The sequence below is a fragment of the Populus alba genome, chromosome 1 (genome assembly GCF_005239225.2).
Source record: "Populus alba chromosome 1, ASM523922v2, whole genome shotgun sequence".
Taxonomy (NCBI): domain Eukaryota; kingdom Viridiplantae; phylum Streptophyta; class Magnoliopsida; order Malpighiales; family Salicaceae; genus Populus; species Populus alba.
The window spans coordinates 10,156,120-10,174,527 of NC_133284.1; the positions used below are offsets into that span (position 1 = coordinate 10,156,120).

General features: G+C 35.3%; 1 protein-coding gene across 5 annotated transcripts; it reads left to right on the forward strand.

Annotated features, from left to right (window-relative positions):
- The first annotated feature begins 3,332 nt into the window (after positions 1–3,332).
- Positions 3,333–18,060, forward strand: LOC118033806 (DNA-directed RNA polymerase IV subunit 1). 5 transcript variants are annotated; one of them, XM_035038922.2, is made up of 20 exons: positions 3,333–3,642; positions 5,457–5,595; positions 5,736–5,858; positions 6,357–6,477; positions 6,565–6,680; positions 7,614–7,670; positions 7,751–7,981; positions 9,170–9,325; positions 9,436–9,531; positions 9,646–11,598; positions 12,437–12,606; positions 12,709–12,775; positions 12,861–12,964; positions 13,782–13,930; positions 14,022–14,281; positions 14,381–14,554; positions 14,649–14,783; positions 15,118–15,383; positions 16,262–16,373; positions 17,461–18,060. In XM_035038922.2, exons 3-20 carry the CDS (start codon positions 5,772–5,774, stop codon positions 17,671–17,673), a joined length of 4,467 nt encoding a protein of 1,488 aa, XP_034894813.1. In that variant the 5' UTR covers positions 3,333–3,642; positions 5,457–5,595; positions 5,736–5,771; the 3' UTR covers positions 17,674–18,060. The 5 variants fall into 5 exon arrangements, with proteins under 5 accessions (XP_034894813.1, XP_034894810.1, XP_034894809.1 ...); XM_035038919.2 differs by having other exon boundaries at positions 5,551–5,595; XM_035038918.2 differs by having other exon boundaries at positions 3,333–3,617.
- Positions 18,061–18,408: the final 348 nt, after the last annotated feature.

The window sequence follows — 18,408 nt, forward strand, 5'->3', positions numbered from 1 at the left end:
GTTGATAGAGGACAAGTACATGAGAGATCATAGATGTTATTTTTCAAACTATAAAGAATCAGTGTAAAGATTAGAATGGCTATATTTTGATTGTTGATTAGCTGATTATAAAACAACGCCATCGAGAGTTTGTGAATGTTATTACTTCAAGTCAAAACGACCAAACGAAGATATTGTCTGGGTGCTAGTAGGATGGATTCTCCATGAAAGGAACAAATTGAGAGATAAGAAAGGTACTTCCACTTCCACTTTTTTTTTTTTTTTTTTAATTGAAGTTAAAAACATGTTTTTAACCTTTTGTATTCTCCTCCCTTTTACTTTCTTGGGAAAATCTTAAAATTTCCCTAAACATATAAAATTTTTTATTGGCCGAGTCCCAAAACCTTTTGACTGAGTCCCTAGCTTAGTGTGTTTTAGTACTGTGATAGTTTTTGTGGTTGTAGTTTGAAAAAAATTGTTTTATAAAAAAGTATTTTTAGTTGAAGTTAATTTGATATTTATATATATTTGTTAAAATTGTAGTTGAAATTAAGGTTAAATAAAAAGTAGTTTAATGTGTTTGGTTGAACTTGTTTTCAAATTGAGGTTATAAAATAATTAAAAAAGATATATATTAATATTGATGGTTTTTAATTTAAAATATTATAGATTTAACTACTATTATTATATTATTTAAATAAATAATACTTTATATCAAATATTTTTTATTATTCCATTAACTTATATACAATTTCATCATGTATGAAATTCATCTGATAAGAACTATAGTTTTCATGGTTTTTCGAGCGTGCAACAAAATCAGGTAAAATATTATCAAAAGCAAAATTAGAATTGTGATTAAATTTCACAAATGTTACATCATCATACGATGTTCTTTTAATTTATGTAGTGTTATTAAATAATATTAAACATTAGTTTTTTAAGTAAAATGTAATTTTTTAAAAAATATTATGTAGTGTTATTAAATAATATTAAATATTATTTTTTTGAGTAAAATATATTTTTAATATAAGTAGTTATAATAATAGTTTAGTGTTCATGTGAACAGTGCTCAAGTAAATTATTCAGGTTGGTAAACGTGAAAAACAGCTCTTAAATGCTTTGTAGGAACCGACATTTTAACAAAAAAAAATACATGGGTCCTACACAAACAATCAATTGCATTTTAATGTTATTAACCATGATATTTACACAATGAGCTTTAAAAAACAAACTATCGCATAAACAAATACCTTCTATATGCATGATTTTCAAACCTTTTAAGTTTTTATTTGTATCGATTTTATCCAAATGATTTTTTTATTCATAGGCAGAATCACATCCTTTATTAATATTAGTTAACATATCGCATGTGATTTTGCATGTGCTTGTTATATTCTTCAATCTTTGGCACGAAAGAAGTCCCAATTTAAAACTGAAAATTAATTACCTTATAATCTGGACAATTTAAGAACCTTCTATACGAATGAGTTTCTCCTACTTTTCTCCGTCCATAATAAGGTCATGCTTGTGGAAAATTTTGATGTTTCCCTGCTTTTCCCCCTGTTTTTTTTCAGCGGTTTAAGTTTAAATTGCGGCAGTAATTGTTTTTTTTTTTTTTAAATTTATTTTTAATATCAATATATTAAAATAATTTAAAAATCTAAAAAACTTATTATTTTTTTAAATTTCAAAAATATTTTTTTAAACGTACAACCAAGACTATTGCGCCAGGACACTAGCCAAGCCAAAGTCGTTGGTCTTCAAAACTCAAAAAAGCCTTGTTTCTTTACCACATTCATTTGCACTTTGCTCTCCTTTTTAGTCTTCTTTGCATGAAAACATGGGGATTCTTTTCCATTTTCTTTTATGATATAGAATTTTTTAAGAGATGTTTTACATGTTTTCCTTGATTCGTGTTAAAATAGGATTGAGGACCATCTGATGGGTGCTTGGAAATCGCTGCCATGCTAAATTTCTCAACTTCAATGAATATTGAAGAAATCTTACAATGAAACCACACAAACTGTTCTACCATCTGCTCGTTGTTGTGGAAGCTTTAAACACATCATTTGAGAGCTTGTACATTAATTATTTTACCATGGAAAAACAAATAATGTACCCATGGAATCCATAATCCATAACACCCTAAAAAAAACTAAAAAAAATAATAATCCATAACACATACTTAGCATATTAAGAATTGTGAACTTACCAACAGGTGCGTGGCTCAGCGGTGGGAGGGAGCAGCTTTCCTTTCTTCGAACCTAGGTTCGAGTCCCAGTGGGAGTGGGGTTGAAAAGTTTGCTCATTTCCTGTTTCTACTGAGTCCTTCCTGTGCGGTATGCCTGTCACCCCCGCGGTGCCTTACCTGCTCACTAGGGCTTGCAGGATATTCAGTGGGCCGTGAGATTAGTCGTGGTGCGCGTAAACTGACCCGGACACCCATGTTATCAAAAAAAAAAAAAAAAGAATTGTGAACTTGCGTTATTCAATAATCACAAGCTCAAGTCTTTTCATGGTTATTGAAGATTTATATTATTGTTAATTTCAGGATCTGTGAGATTAATCGAGCTGTGCGTAAATTGACTTGAATACTCATATTAATTAAAAAAAAAAAGAAAAAGAAAAAAAAAGGAATTGTGAACTTGCCAAATCAGGCCCCTGATTCTGCACACCAATGGTGACTCTCGGCCAACAGTCCCCTGAACCAAGCTGTTCTTGCAATTTCTAAGTACGTGCTCCATTAATACGGCTAACCATTTTACTCACCACATTTAATTTCTACACAACTAGATACTTTTTTTCGGAGCAAATTTATTGCTACCTACTCCTCCTCCTTACATCCATAGTAAATAATCTAACTCAACCAACCAGAGGTACTGATTCACATAATAAATGACTTTGTTTCTCGTGCTATCATTTTAGGTTAGATTTTATAAAAACCTCACAAGAAATATTATTTTGTGATTCTATCAATCACCTTCCTAGCTTGAGTAGAAAATGATTTAAACCCATTTGAGAATCCCTAATATTTAGAGAAAAAAACCTCAACCAACTAATAATAAGTAGAATAAATTAAAAATACAGATACTAATCTTAATCTCTCATAAAAAAAAGAGTCGAGAAAACCTTATTGTACAAGGGGGTATCATGTAAAGGTGACGTGGAACTTAGAGGGATAAAATCAATTTTAAAAAAATTAAAAAAAATTACTATTTTAATATATTTATAAATTAGAAACACTTAAAAAAAACAAACATAACCTAAATTCTATACATCACGAGAAACACTGCAAAGCCAAAAGTCACATAATCGTAATTAAAACAAAAAGCAAGTCCTTTAACTGAACGATAAAGAAGCACTTCGATATAGGACCTCGGTCTGCTCCCAGAAAGGCATAAAAGAAAACCTTGAACTCGGAGCCGTGTCGTTTGCTTAATCGGCGGCGTGAAGCGCCTCCATTCCCCGCCTCACTTATCCTCAATTACTCACTTTATTCACCGCTCAGCCACTCTGCTGCTCCCTTCTATATTCGTTAGCCACCATTAGACACGCCCTGCAGTTTCCCTACTACTCTCCTCTGTTTCACTGGAAAAGCAAAGAATCCCATGTATCAAGAACCAAAAGAAATTATAGTACATTCTCTTTACACAAACTAAAGTTAGTATATTCTCATGTTTTTTTAGCTTTTGAGGTCTTGTTTTATCGCATATATTATTATTCCGCATGTTTGTTTGCTAGGTTGTTTGATCAGTGACCATGATCATATGATCATTTCCTGGTTTTTGGATTTTCTCGAATGTGGGTTTCTTTTTTTGGGTTTTAGTGTGTTTGCATGCGAGTTTTGATTGTGGGGAATTTGTTGGAATTCAAGGGTTTTGGTAACGTATATCTTGTTTGGATGGTTAAAAAGTGAAACTTTGTACAATGTGGTTAGTGAATTATTGTTATTTTTATGAATCTTGATTGTTTAGTGCAAGTTTTTGTTGGTTTTGAGTTAGGTCTGCTACAAAACCATGGTCTTATTGCCTTTTCACTTGAAACATTGAGCCAACAAAAGTAGGGGGGGGGGTTTATGTGTTTGTTGTGCATCCAGTTGATTAATGGGTGATAAAGTGGATCATTGCTGTCAAACTCATTTGTTTCTCTCTCTTAAGAAATATAAATTTAGGTGTTTAATTATGATGATTTTGGAGGGAATATGTTTTCTTTTGGTGGATAATTAATTAATTGTTGTGCCCCAAAATTTACGGGGGTTATGTGTTTGTTGTGCATCCAGTTGATTAATGGGTGATATAGTGGATCATTGCTGTCAAACTCATTTTTTTTCTCTCTTAAGAAATATAAATTTAGTTGATTTTGGAGGGAATATGTGTTCTTTTTTTGGATAATTAATTAATTGGCGTGCTCCAAAATTTCCAAACTACAGAAAGCAGGGGATTAATGATTGAGTATGTGATTATGATTCGTTGACTTGCTGGATGTTTGCATCCAATAATGTATGTTTTTATCTGCTAGAAGTAAAATTGGTAGATTGGCATTTTTTTTGTTTGTTTTTTCAGATGATTCCAATATTCTTATCGATTGACCTGCTATTATCATTGGATAGTAGGAGAAAACATAAGTAAAGGTGTGGATAACGGATGAAACTGCAGAGTATATTGACGTGATGCATGTGTGACACGTATGTTTCATTTAATTGGATGTGCCATGCAATGGAAATTTTATGGTGTATAAGTTGTGATTAGTGACAACACACTAGTTTCAACATGGGCCCATACGACGTCAACTCTCAGCAGCAAGAGTATGAGACTCCAGTCTGAAAGAGTCAGAAGTGTTTGCTGTTTGTCATGTGATTTGATTTGTGTTATGGGCCCATAACTGTTATGCTGCCTCTAGTTACATGTTGAGCGCCATATGATTACTCATTATGCAACATAAACTGAGTAATTTGGTCATAGTGACTGTTTCTTGCTATGATTGCATTGTAGTGTCGTTTTATTCCAGGCTTGTGTGCCAGCTTTGATGGTGAAAAATCTGATCTTGTGATCATTGAATGCGGTCATAATATATTTCAGAGGCATGGCAGTTAAATTCCATGGAATAACACAAAGTCAGAAGCTATCTTGGCTGCTATCTTTTGCCTCTAGAGGCAATTTCATTGTTGAGTTTGGCTGAAGAGGAAAAGGAATGAACTAGATGTAATCACCCCTTTGGCATGCTTGGGAGTAACTGCCAACATTTGAAGTTGATGCATTTTTATATGCGAAACATCTGCTGCTAGTTTAAGACAGTATAGTAGATAATTGAATTTCTTACAAGCAAAATGAGTAAACTTAACAATCTTAACTAAATGTTTGAATTATGTTGTTTCATTGAATTTTCAGATTTTTAAAATCAGCCATAGATGGTGTATTAACTTTTGGTCTCTTCTTTCCTTTTTCTCTTTTTGCTCTTTTCTTTGATTTTAATAGGGTGGATAAGCTGTAAGGTCTCTCAGTAAGGCTTCAGATATGCTGATGACACATTTTCCTTGGCTTTCCTAATACCTAGACTGCTGTTTTTTAGGTTGACCCAACCTCTTGCAAGGATTCCTTGCTACACCACTAACAGGTTTAAAGAAATCAACTTTTTTGCATAGGAAAGTTTCCTTCCCTTCATAAAAGTTGTTGAATTATTACTTTATTCTAATCTTTTCTGGTTGTTGCACTTGCCCCCACCTCCCCTCTCTTATGATCTCATGGGGCCTTCAGGTTGCTTGATTTGTAGTGATAAGCTTGCTGGGTGTAATGGAGATTGATTTTTCTGAAGAGCAGCAGGTGCCATCTGGTCTGATAACTGGGATAGCTTTTGGTGTTTTAACTGAGGCAGAAACGGTATGCGTTTTTAGTTGGATTCTGTTTTTTTTTTTTGTTTTAAATGAAATTAGAGAAGGCAGGGCCATCACAGCAATATTCTTTACGGTGGTGTTTCAGCTTTGATCACCATAGCAGCATTAACATCTTATATTCATATCTTTGTGCGTTAACCACTCAGTGAGGTTCTAGAATTCATTCTTCCCTATAAACCCAGTGACTCTCCAAATCCCCTAAGGTGTATCGTTTCTTTAATTTTGGTAAATTTACTTCTATCAAGCTTCTGTTTGTTTCCTAAACTCTTCTGGCATCCAATGCTAATTCTGAGTTCTTGTTTTGGCTTATTTATTGATACTGATGATTTCAAAATGTAGACATGCTACTTTTTTTTTTTTAATAAAATGGTCATCCAATTTCTACATAAGTTCAAGTGGCGATTGATATTCTAGTTTTATGAGGTAGTGCTTTTTCGTATCAAATAATTGATTCATCTTGTAATATCTTGTCATATTGTGACAGGAAAAACTTTCAGTTCTAAATATTGATGCTGTAAGTGAGGTCACTGATCCTAAGCTAGGACTTCCAAATCCATCTTCGCAGTGCACCACATGTGGCTCTAGGGATTTAAAGTCATGTGAAGGTATTGTGGATGTCGACTCAAATTCTGCTGACAGATTAGCATCTATAGCGACCGGAGATTGTGCTAATATATTATTATCACTTTCAGGTCATTTTGGTGTTATTAATTTTCCATACACTATAGTACATCCATACTTTTTGTCTGAAGTTGTACAGATTCTGAATAAAATTTGCCCAGGATGTAAATCTATTCGATTGGCCAAGGTCAGGTACCTCGTTCCCTGTGCTTAAATCTTTTCCTTTTTGCTATTTCTCTTGTGATAAACTTAAAGTTTTTGTATTATGGCTAAGTTACATATGCTCTTTTCTATGTTTATTTGTGATTGTTGCCAGATCTGTCTCCATTTTCACCTTTACTTTAATTAGATATGTTAAATCTGGATTTGAGCACCTGTATGAGCGTCATGTTAAGTATATTAACTAGGTTCACGTTTGTAATGTATTCCACTTCCACAGACTATACTGTGCTGAGTTTTTTCTTCCTTTTACCCTTGTGATTTGGATAAAAAAACAAAGCTATATTTGTTTTTATTCAAATATAACAATATTTGAAGAGTAGAAGTGCTTTGAAAGAAGTAGATCAGTAGAGAACCTTAATTGTGTGGGGCACAACTTTAGCAGTTAAGCACAACAAATATTTAGGTGTTATTCAGGTTAAATAGAATTTTCTTGGGAGGCTTAATCATCCACAACATGAATTTGCTTTTCATTATGTCGTGGGTTGATCTAAAAAAGTATATTGTTCTTTACAATTTATTTAGGATTGGGCTTTTAATCACCTGGCATTTTTTCATTAGCACAGATTCTTTACAATTTATTTAGGATAGGGCATCTAATCACTTGGCATTTGGCAATTAGCACAAACCTTTCTGTTTTACTATGTTCATTGAATGAATCACCAGGTTTGGTTTGGAAAACTTTGAGAAAGCATTAATTTTTCTACTGGGATGGTTCTTTCCCCTTGCTGTTCTAGATCCTTGAAATTTGTTTTTGTTTGTGGTTGAAGATAGATTATAGATCATCTTTTCCTTCCATACAATAAAATAAGTGTTTGGTGCTTTGTATGTGAGCTACTGCAGGTGATCTGGTCTTCCTTTTATTGATGTTTTTCCTTTTCTATTTTGTGCATGTATTCAGGCGACAGAGTTGATAACTAAAGAAAATCCACAGAGAAGGGGCTGCAAATATTGTGCTGTAAGTCTGTCCAGCACTTGATGCAATCTTCTTTCTTTTGCCTATATGTGGTTTCATATTAATCACTGTATTACAAACAGGGAAATTCACTAGGTTGGTATCCACCAATGAAATTCAAAGTCTCCTCCAAAGAAATTTTCAGAAAAACAGCAATTATAGCAGAGATCAGGGAAACATTGTCGAAAAAACCCCAGAAAGGATTCAAGAAAATTCTGGCTGCTGACTATTGGGATATTTTCCCGAAAGATGAACAAGAAGAAGAGGAAGAAACCAATGCAAAACCAAACAGAAGAGTTCTATCACATTCACAGGTTCCACAGCATTGCCTTATCGTATCTTGATGTCTCAGTCACCCGATATTTCTAATTGAATGTCATGCAATTTTTTTTTAACCTTCCACTTGAATTAACGTCATCAATCTATTTAGGACCTGTTTCTTTTAGTATGTTATGGTTTCACCATATGTGAAAACTCTAAACAAGGACAGAGAGAGATGAATTTAATATCTTGACTTGATGTTTCCTGCTTGATCCATTAGTGTACCAAACATCTACAAATGTGACAATTCTAGCATTTCATTGTAACCAGTCATGGTGTTATATAACTGACCAACACTTTTTCCTGGATTAGTTGAATAGTTTCCATTAATTGTTTTCCCACTAGGACCTATCTCTTTAAAATGATACAGCTAGTTTTATGCTGACTGTCAATTTATCACAACCTTCTACAGCTTGGGTCCAGTTATGCTATGGCAGATCCGGCTTAATGTGAGGGCTAGCATAGGCAGAGTCATATTGCTATTCTAAGTAGATCAAAAAATGGCGACAGAAATTATTTCATATTTTAAGAAATCAAGTTTATCAGAAAGAAGACCATTTCCTTTGCATGAGTTATGGCCCTCTTGTCATGATTTATATGCTGGTGCCAAAATTGTTAATGGCTACGCTGCCAGTAAAAACTGTTGTCATCATGAAGATTTTCCTTGTAAATCCACTGTTACAGAATAGAATGGGGAGGAGAAATGTGGGTGGTGTTGGGGTGTTCGATGGCTTCCTTTAATCTCTTTTGTATCTTCCCAGGAAGAGCTGGGTGTTCAGGTTTAAGGAGTGAAGGACATAAGATGGGTTGAATGATAGGTTAATTATGATTCCACTGCCCATTAAAGTACGTGAATCTCTTGGAGCTGGTGTCCACATATTCCTTAGAATGCCCTTGTATGCTTGTATACCCTCAGAAATCATTCATAAATAATGAACAACGCTCCTGCTTATTCATTTTTTTTTTTGGTATATGCATCATAGTTTTGAGTTTTATTTGGAACTTAGTGTGGCTTCAGGTTTAATGCTTTTTCATTGATTCACAAATATAGCTTGCTGTCCTTGTGTCATTTTGTATTTTTCTTTTTATGCATTTTTTAATTGATTGCTGCTATCTTGTTTATGTTATCTATGCCTTACACTAAGCTTATGTGTACATGATGACTACCTTTCTTGTTTCAGGTCCGACATATGTTGAAAGATGTTGATCCAAATTTCATAAAACTGTCTATTTTGAAGACAGATACAATTTTCCTCAATTGTTTCCCAGTAACACCAAATTCTCATCGTGTGACAGAAGTTACACATGCATTTTCTAATGGGCAGCGATTGATCTTTGTAAGAACTGTTTCTTCCACCACTTCATTTGTCTTGGTTGTCTTGGATTGCATGTCACAGCAGCTTGGAAAACTTCCAAAGCTGTTCTCATGTGCCCATTGTGCTTGTAGGATGAACGGACTAGGTCTTACAAAAAAATGGTTGATTTCAGAGGGGTAGCAAATACATTGAGTTTTCACGTCATGGACTGTCTGAAAACTTCTAAAGTAAGACATGGCTTCCTTTATTAATTTTTGCTTAAAATGTATTGGATTTGAATCATTTGATATTTGCAAAAATCTTGTGCTTATATTCTTAAAATTTATTCTTCTAATTCACAGCTAAACCCAGACAAGTCAGGAAATATTGATCCTTGGACTGCTCAACCTAAGAAAAGCAACGATTATGTTAACAATGCATCTGGTTTGAGATGGATCAAGGATGTCATTCTAGGTAAACGGAATGATCATTCATTCCGTATGGTGATTGTAGGGGATCCTAATCTCCAACTGCATGAAATTGGTATACCTTGTCATATTGCTGAGAGGTTGCAAGTTTCAGAATCTCTCACAGCTTGGAATTGGGATAAGTTGAATGCTTGTTTTGAGAAAAGCCGTTTTGAGAAGGGTGACATGCATGTTCGCAGAGAAGGGAATCTGGTTCGTGTTCGTCACATGAAAGAACTTCGTCTTGGCGACATCATTTATAGACCTCTTAATGATGGAGATACGGTCTTGATCAATAGGCCCCCATCCATACATCAACACTCCCTCATTGCTCTCTCTGTTAAAGTCCTTCCAGTGCCTTCGGTTCTAGCAATTAATCCCCTCTGTTGTCCCCCATTCCGTGCTGATTTCGATGGTGATTGTCTGCACGGCTATGTTCCTCAATCGGTTGACACCAGAGTTGAGCTAACTGAGCTTGTTTCCTTGGATAAGCAGTTAACTAATTGGCAGAGTGGCAGGAATCTTCTTTCTCTTAGTCAAGATAGTTTAACTGCTGCTCACTTGGTTTTGGAGGATGATGTTTTCTTAAGTTCTTTTGAGTTGCAGCAACTGCAAATGTTTCGACCTGAGCGATTCCTGTTGCCAGCAGTTAAAGCTCCTTCAGCTAATGCTCTTGTTTGGACTGGAAAGCAGTTGATCAGCATGCTCCTACCTGTAGGATTTGATCATGATTTTCCATCATGCAATGTTTGCATTCGAGATGGTGATCTTGTTTCTTCTGAAGGGTCCTTTTGGCTATGGGACACTGATGGTAACCTATTCCAAAGCCTTGTGAAACATTGCCATGGTCAGGTTCTTGATTTCTTGTATGCAGCTCAGAGAGTTCTTTGTGAATGGTTATCAATGAGGGGCTTGAGTGTTTCTCTATCTGATCTGTACCTCTGTCCTGATTCTAACTCACGGAAAAACATGATGGATGAAATTTGGTATGGATTGCAAGATGCTGACTATGCATGCAACTTGAAACATTTGATGGTAGATTCCTGTCGGGATTTCCTCACTGGAAATAATGAAGAGGATCAGTGCAATGTTGAACGATTGCGTTTCCTTTCTGGATGCAGTGAAGAGGATTATTGTGTTATGGCCTTTGATGGAGAGCGCTTGTGTTATGAGAAGCAAAGATCTGCTGCACTCAGTCAATCTTCTGTTGATGCTTTCAGGCTAGTGTTTCGGGATATTCAAAGTTTAGTATACAAATATGCTAGTCAAGACAACTCATTTCTGGCTATGTTTAAGGCAGGAAGCAAGGGTAATCTACTGAAATTAGTGCAGCATAGCATGTGTCTAGGCTTGCAACATGCACTGGCTTCATTGTCCTTCAGAATACCTCATCAGCTCTCATGTGCTGGTTGGAATAAGCAAAAGGCAGATGATGCTACTGAATCTGCCAAGCGCTACATCCCACATGCTGTTGTTGAAGGCTCTTTTCTATCTGGCTTGAATCCTGTTGAGTGTTTTGTTCATTCAGTAACAAGCCGAGATAGCTCTTTCAGTGACAATGCTGATCTTCCTGGGACTTTGTTTCGAAGGATGATGTTCTTCATGCGTGATTTGCATGGTGCATATGATGGAACAGTTAGAAATGCATACGGGAATCAGCTTGTTCAATTCTCTTACAATATTGATGACATGGATCCATCTGGTAGTGTTGATGAGATCAATAACGGTGATGGGATAGCTGGTCGGCCAGTGGGTCCATTGGCTGCATGTGCCATCTCTGAAGCTGCATACAGTGCCCTGGATCAACCAATCAGCCTACTTGAAAAATCACCTCTGCTGAATCTGAAGGTTCTCTCCCTCTCCCTCTCCCTCTCCCTCTCCCTCCCTCTCAAGTTTGTGGAAGCTTCATTTTATTATGCTTTGCAAGTTACAAAGGTCACTTGCAAATGACAGTAAACACATCCATCAGCTTACTTTCTGTACATGTAGTCCATTACCCAGTTTTACTCACAAAAAAATTGTCATTTTGGGAACTGGAGGGGGTGATTTAGAGACAAATTGTTACCATTTGGCATTTTAGCTCCTTTTTTTTTGGCCTGCATTAAGTGACTGCTCTTGCAGCTGCAAGCATATCTTTTGATGTTGCGCTCAGGAATGGCCTCTACATGATGATGTTTTAATATGTCCAAATTTATTGAATAGACCCTGCCACATCCCAAAAGCATAAACAGATAAATGAGGTTTTATTAGGAGGGGTGCTTAGAACTTGTTCTTGTCCTCCCACTCCCAATGAAGCTAAGAATGCGGATACACTAGATGTATTTCCATGACTTAGTTATGGAATTAGGACACATCGACTATACATAACTGGAGCTTAAAATGGTAGAAAATAGTTTCATGAAGTCAGTGGGGAATACATCCATAGTTGGAGTGACAGAAGCATGTTTTTGTTTTTTATTCTTTAATCTTTGGAAATGGAGCCTGAATAGCTATAGTTCATGAAATCAATTGAGAAGTGCATGTATAGTTGGTGCCACAGAAGTATTTTCCTTTTCTTTTATTTGATCCCAGACTTGGAACCTTTTCTATTCTCTTTGAGGTATCATGGTTTGCTTAATGTATTTATTATACTATTATCCCTGACTATTCCGACTTTTTTTTAATCATCATCTGATAAATTGCACAGAATGTATTGGAGTGTGGTCTGAAAAGGAATAGTGCTCACCAAACCATGTCACTATTTTTGTCTGAGAAACTTGGGAGAAAGAGGCATGGTTTCGAGTATGCAGCATTAGAAGTCCAGAACCATTTAGAGAGACTACTCTTTTCAGACATTGTTTCTTTTGTCAGGATAATGTCAGTTTCTAGTTTACTGTTCAAAATATTTCATTTTTTTTAATAATTATTATCACAATGCTTATTATTTTTTTTGCTAATTGATGTGTATTTGGGCACTAGCTTTTCCCCTCAAAGTGATGGCAGGATGCATTTTAGTCCCTGGGTTTGCCATTTTCATGTATACAAGGTAATAAAACTAAATATTTTGGTTACCTCTAGTACATCTGTATAAGTGGTATATCTTGCATAAAGTTTTTTTTTTTTCCTTTCAGGAAATTGTAAAGAAGAGAAGTCTAAAGGTGCACTACATAATTGATGCCCTTGAAAAGCAGTGTAAATCAAAAACTCGTTTTTCTAAAGTGCAAATAACAAGCAGGTATGCTCTATGGTTCTTATTAAATACCCATCAAATTAGAGACTGGAGAATAATTTATGGTCTCTGCATTATGTTGTTAAAATTTTGTTCTATTTTTCTTGTCATTTCACTAAAACTGACTAAAACTGAAGTAGAATTGTAGACCTAGCAGCTGTAAAACTGCTAAAAATTACATAATGTAATCATCTTAGGAATGGATTTTTATTTTTTAATTAAAACTTGACTGTCTCAATGTCCAGGAACAATTTCTTTCCTGAATTTGAGTTTATTCCTCTTCGTATGTCTGATTGTGGTTTTCTTCGTATTTGTTAACTCTAACTGGTTTAATTGCTAAGAGTAATAATGCATATCAAGATAAGAGGTTTATTTGTGAAACCCACCCATTCCCGGTTCATACTTTCTGGTTTCCTGGTCACTTTTGAATTTGCTTTACAAATGAACCTGTGGCCTAAATATACTTAAGCTTTGTATTGGAATTTGTTGCCTTGTATTCCCTTCATGTTTCCCCTCACTTTATAAATCTGCCTGGTGCCTCAACCTATTTCCACTTATTTGCTATCAACTAATCATTTTGCTGGTCATTCCCTATGTCTTTCATTTCTTGACCCTTTCCTTTCATGGGTTCTTTGTTCTTTGGTTCAAAGTTTTGCATATTTTTCCACTCTTTATCAGTGATTATTGCAGTGTATCCCATTTGGATGAGATAATGACTTATCATTACCACTTGTGCCCTTTTTTGGTGCTAGACTCTTTACAAAACCTCTCAAAATCTGCATGGAGATCTGTTGTTCTTTCTGACTTGGTGATTAAATGCCAGGTACTGCACTGTAGCTGACACTTGGAAGGAAAAAAAAGAAACATTTTGCATAACTGTCACCATAGGTGAAACTTCCAAGAATGAATTCATAGAATTGGAGACAATTCAAGACCTAATGATTCCATTCCTTCTTGAAACAGTTCTAAAAGGTCGGTCATGAACATAATATATCATTTGGATTAGATGTCAGTGGACAAGTTGTTGATATCATAACATACCACATTTCTGATTTGATGTTAGGATTCATGGAGATACAAAAGGTTGACATTTTGTGGAATGATAAGCCCAAGATACCAAAATCTCATACTCGTCTCCGTGGTGAGCTCTTCTTGAGGGTTCACATGTCAAGAGGATCTGACAAAACAAGACTCTGGAACCAACTTATGGATGACTGTCTCTCAATAATGGATCTTATTGACTGGGCTCGTAGTCATCCTGATAACATACATGAATGCTGTTTGGCTTATGGCATAGATGCTGGATGGAAATTTTTTCTCAATGTACGTAGAATATATTGTCACCTCATCATATTGTTTTCTAAAATGACCATTCATGGAAATTGTCACTTAGACTAATTACTAACACAAATTTGAAAACAGAATTTGCAGTCTGCAATGTCTGATGTTGGCAAGACAGTGCTTCCTGAACATTTGCTTCTTGTTGCAAATTGTCTCTCAGTTACTGGGGAGTTTGTTGGCCTAAATGCAAAAGGCTTGAAACGACAAAGAGAGCATGCTTCTGTCTCAACGCCTTTTGTGCAAGCATGCTTTTCTGTTAGTTCTCATTGCTTTGTGCTGCGCACTTTCATATTTTCTTGATATTTTCAATCAAATATAATTCATGTTTTGTTTCTGAAATTTGTTCTAGAATCCTGGTGATTGCTTTATCAGGGCTGCAAAGGCTGGAGTGGTGGATGATCTCCAGGGAAGCATAGATGCTTTGGCATGGGGAAAGATTCCTGCCATTGGGACTGGACAATTTGATGTTGTATACTCTGGAAAGGTAGATTTTACATTGTTCCTCTAGACAGTAGTTAACAGGAGGTTAGATGTCAAGTATCTTTTCCCATTTCTTAGGAAGCTAAAATTTAAGAAGTTACATAGTGAACATGAGGGTTTTGCTGCAAGGATTTTGAGTGTTAAAGGGATCCCAGGAGTTTGAGGGCGAGAATAATATTTGAATGGTTATCATTCATAAAACATGTATCCTGGAACTTTACATTGGAGTTGTAGTCCTTGTCATTAATGATGTCCTCATGTTTCTTTCCCTTGCATCAACAACGTTTCTTAGAATTGTCTAATCCCTTATGTATTTATGCTTCATTTTGACTCATCAGGGTTTAGAGTTTTCAAAGCCTGTTGATGTGTATAACCTTCTGGGAAGCCAAATGATATCTACTGAGCAGAATACTGAGTTTGGAGTACTGGATGCTCAAATCTATAAATCTGATAAATGTGGAGCTCAGTTTCTGCACAAGTTTGGTGGTTGTGGCCCTAAAGGATTTAAAGTAAAGGAGGGTATACCAAGATCATTCTTACGACGTCTTCTTACATATGATGACATTCAACGGATGTCCTATACAGTGAGAAAAATCTTGAATAAGTAAGTTAAATTTCAAATGAATTTTTTCTATTTTTTTCTTAGTTTGATGCAATACTTGTGATGTTGAATTCATGATAGATCTATATTTCTGATGTCAGCATTTATGATTTTTTTGTGCCACATTTTTTTTCAATGCAATTTTAATTATTCCATTTTCTGTGGCATTTTCCACAAATGAAAGAACTTGTGTTCTAGTAGTTCAAGAGTGATGCTTACCGTGTGGATTATATTGCCAAGATTCTGGGCCTTGTTTGTGGTGCTAGTTCAAGATTGTTGCTTACTTTGTGGAAAGGTTGTTGCCCTTGCAGAAAATTATTTGCATTTTTATTACCTTTTTGTTGAGGCCTTTTTTTTCCCTTTAAACTATCTCCCTGGTGCATTTAAGGTACAAACATTCCACCAGTTTTTTGGCAGTAAAATGCATATGTTAATGGCAGAGGAGAAACATGATATAAGAAGTAATTCTTGCGTATTCTTGAAGCAGATTTTTTATCGAGTGTGGAGCTGGTTTGACTGATGTATCTATAGTGTTGCAGCAACCATCAACCATTTATGAATTGTTCGTTTTCTCTTCCACTCATACATGTTTTTCTATGTTCATGCTGTGCTTGACATCAATATACATGATCCTGTCACTGTACCAAAGCCACAGTATTGTCAATGATCTAAACATTATTCTGTTCTTTTGGTGGGTCTTATAAAGATAAAGTGTTTACTCATTCCCAGCATGCCCCTTGTTTTGATTATTTCAAGATCGTGTCAATTTAATAAGATCTGCTTCTTTGCAATAGAATGAAAGAGATACTAGTAGTTCACCGTTTCAGAGAGATTGGTGAAGTGGAAGGCCCTAATGAATCTTTAAATGGGTGTGGATGTAGGTACTCTGTAGACCAACAATTAAATGAGAGTGACAAGTCTGTTTTGATGATGACTTTATATTTCCATCCTCGAAGGGATGAGAAGATTGGAATTGGAGCCAAAGACATCAAGGTATGTAAACATCTGTGAGACTTGTGTAAAGACAGTCATGATTTCACATATCAAATATGCAAAAGCTCTTTGAAAATATTAATAATTAGAACTGTTTCCATTGCCTAATTTTATGGTGCTGTTGTTTTGGATAACTAGACTGTTTTCTTACGTGTTGGACATCTGTTTATGGTATTAAAGCATGACTAAAGTTTAGAGACACATTCAGTTATCTTATAAACAAGATAAAAGAATGAGAAAAGGAAATTAAAGCCAGTGTTGCATTGGAACAAACACGGCACCGGCTTTTAACTTTTCCCTTTTTTTTGTTTATTTCAGTAAAAATCAGTGTAAATGTTACAGAATGCAGAAACCAGAGGTATGGGAATATATAAATGTTTGAATAAAGATTTCATATCCATGTACCTCACATAGCAATTTCCAGAGTTGCTAAGGTTCTGACTAGCTGAGATTGTTGAAAATGATCACAAATTCAAGGTTAAAAAATCATGCCACACTGAAAACCTTAACAGTCACAGGAGATAACCATGAGATTGTATCATGGCTTAGAAAACCCTCCAGTGCAAGCTTATATTGTGGAGGTAATGACCTTGAGATTTAAAATCTGGTAGGCATGAAAGAAGTCGTAAACCAATAGTAGAGTTATTGCAACTTCATGAAACTATGTTTGGCACTTCTTTGGCATCTGGATTATACAACTTTCTGAGAGGAATTAGTTCTTTTAATCCATCTTTTCTATATCAATTTCATGAGATCTCCCCCTGCAAATTACTTTTGGAAAGTATCTTGTTCTAAGAAAAAAAAAAAAAAAAATACACCCACACACACGTCATCCTTTTGTTGAAAGTGTTCAAAACGTTGTATTCCATATTCCTTTGATAAAATATTGGTCAATGTTGAAGTTATTTTCGTTTTGATTGAATTAACATATAACATCAATTACATACTGGGTTGACAGATATGTACAGAGAAATGAGTTGGTTTGTTGAAGTGGTTGTTTGTCCCTATCTTGTGGTTGAAATAATATAAGCAATCTTCATAAGTGCACAAGGTTTGAGGGTGCTTCCTTTACCATACTTTATTACAGGTTATAAACCACCCAGAATATCAAGATACACGCTGCTTTTCACTGGTTAGAACAGATGGGACGATAGAGGACTTCTCATATCGCAAATGTCTCCATAACGCTCTTGAGATCATTGCTCCTCAAAGGGCCAAAAGGTATTGTGAAAGATATTTGACATCTAAGGTCTCTGCAACAGACAACAGTGGGTGTACTGACTTGCCATTGGATAACTAACATAGTTCAGCTACGGACAAAGGCAGCAGTTCATCAACTGGTTGTAGTATTTGTATCTTTTGAAAGCTGTACATTTTCTATAAAAGTAGAATTTTCTGCAGGATAAGGTAGCTAGATGAACAAGGAGGAGTCTTCTTCTTGACAGAATAAGTCCTCCTCCTCCTCCTCTTTTTTGGTAGTATTGTCCTTAAATGGAGGGCAGTCCATTTCCCGAGCTTCTCTTTGCTCCTTCCACTCTGACTCTTTTGCCTTAAATTTTATTACGGCAATGGAGATTTAGTGGAAGCAGCAACGAAAAGCTTGCGTGGAGCATTCATTTATGTGATGTATTCATAAATTCTTGCGGGGATGAAAAAATAAGAACTTTTTCCTAGTGTTTTTTCTTTAGGGGGATTTTAATATGCCTTGATCTGGGAATCTTTTCCATTTCTAACCTCCATGAACAATGCTTAAAGCTTCATATCATCAAAGGGTGTTTGGCATCGAGAGTAGCAGTAGCGTTAGTGATGTAAGATTTTATTAGAATGGCAAAGCTTTCTTGTTTTTCTCCTTATTTGGTCACCTTATTGTTCATATCTATTTTTTCTTTAATGCGGTTATTGAATTTAGCATGGTTGAGATTTGTTTTTATTCTCTTGTTCTTGTATATTTGATATGCTGTAAAAAATATATTGATGTTAAATTAAAATTTAATTTTACAAAATAGAATTTTAGATTATTGTTGAAAAAAAAAAC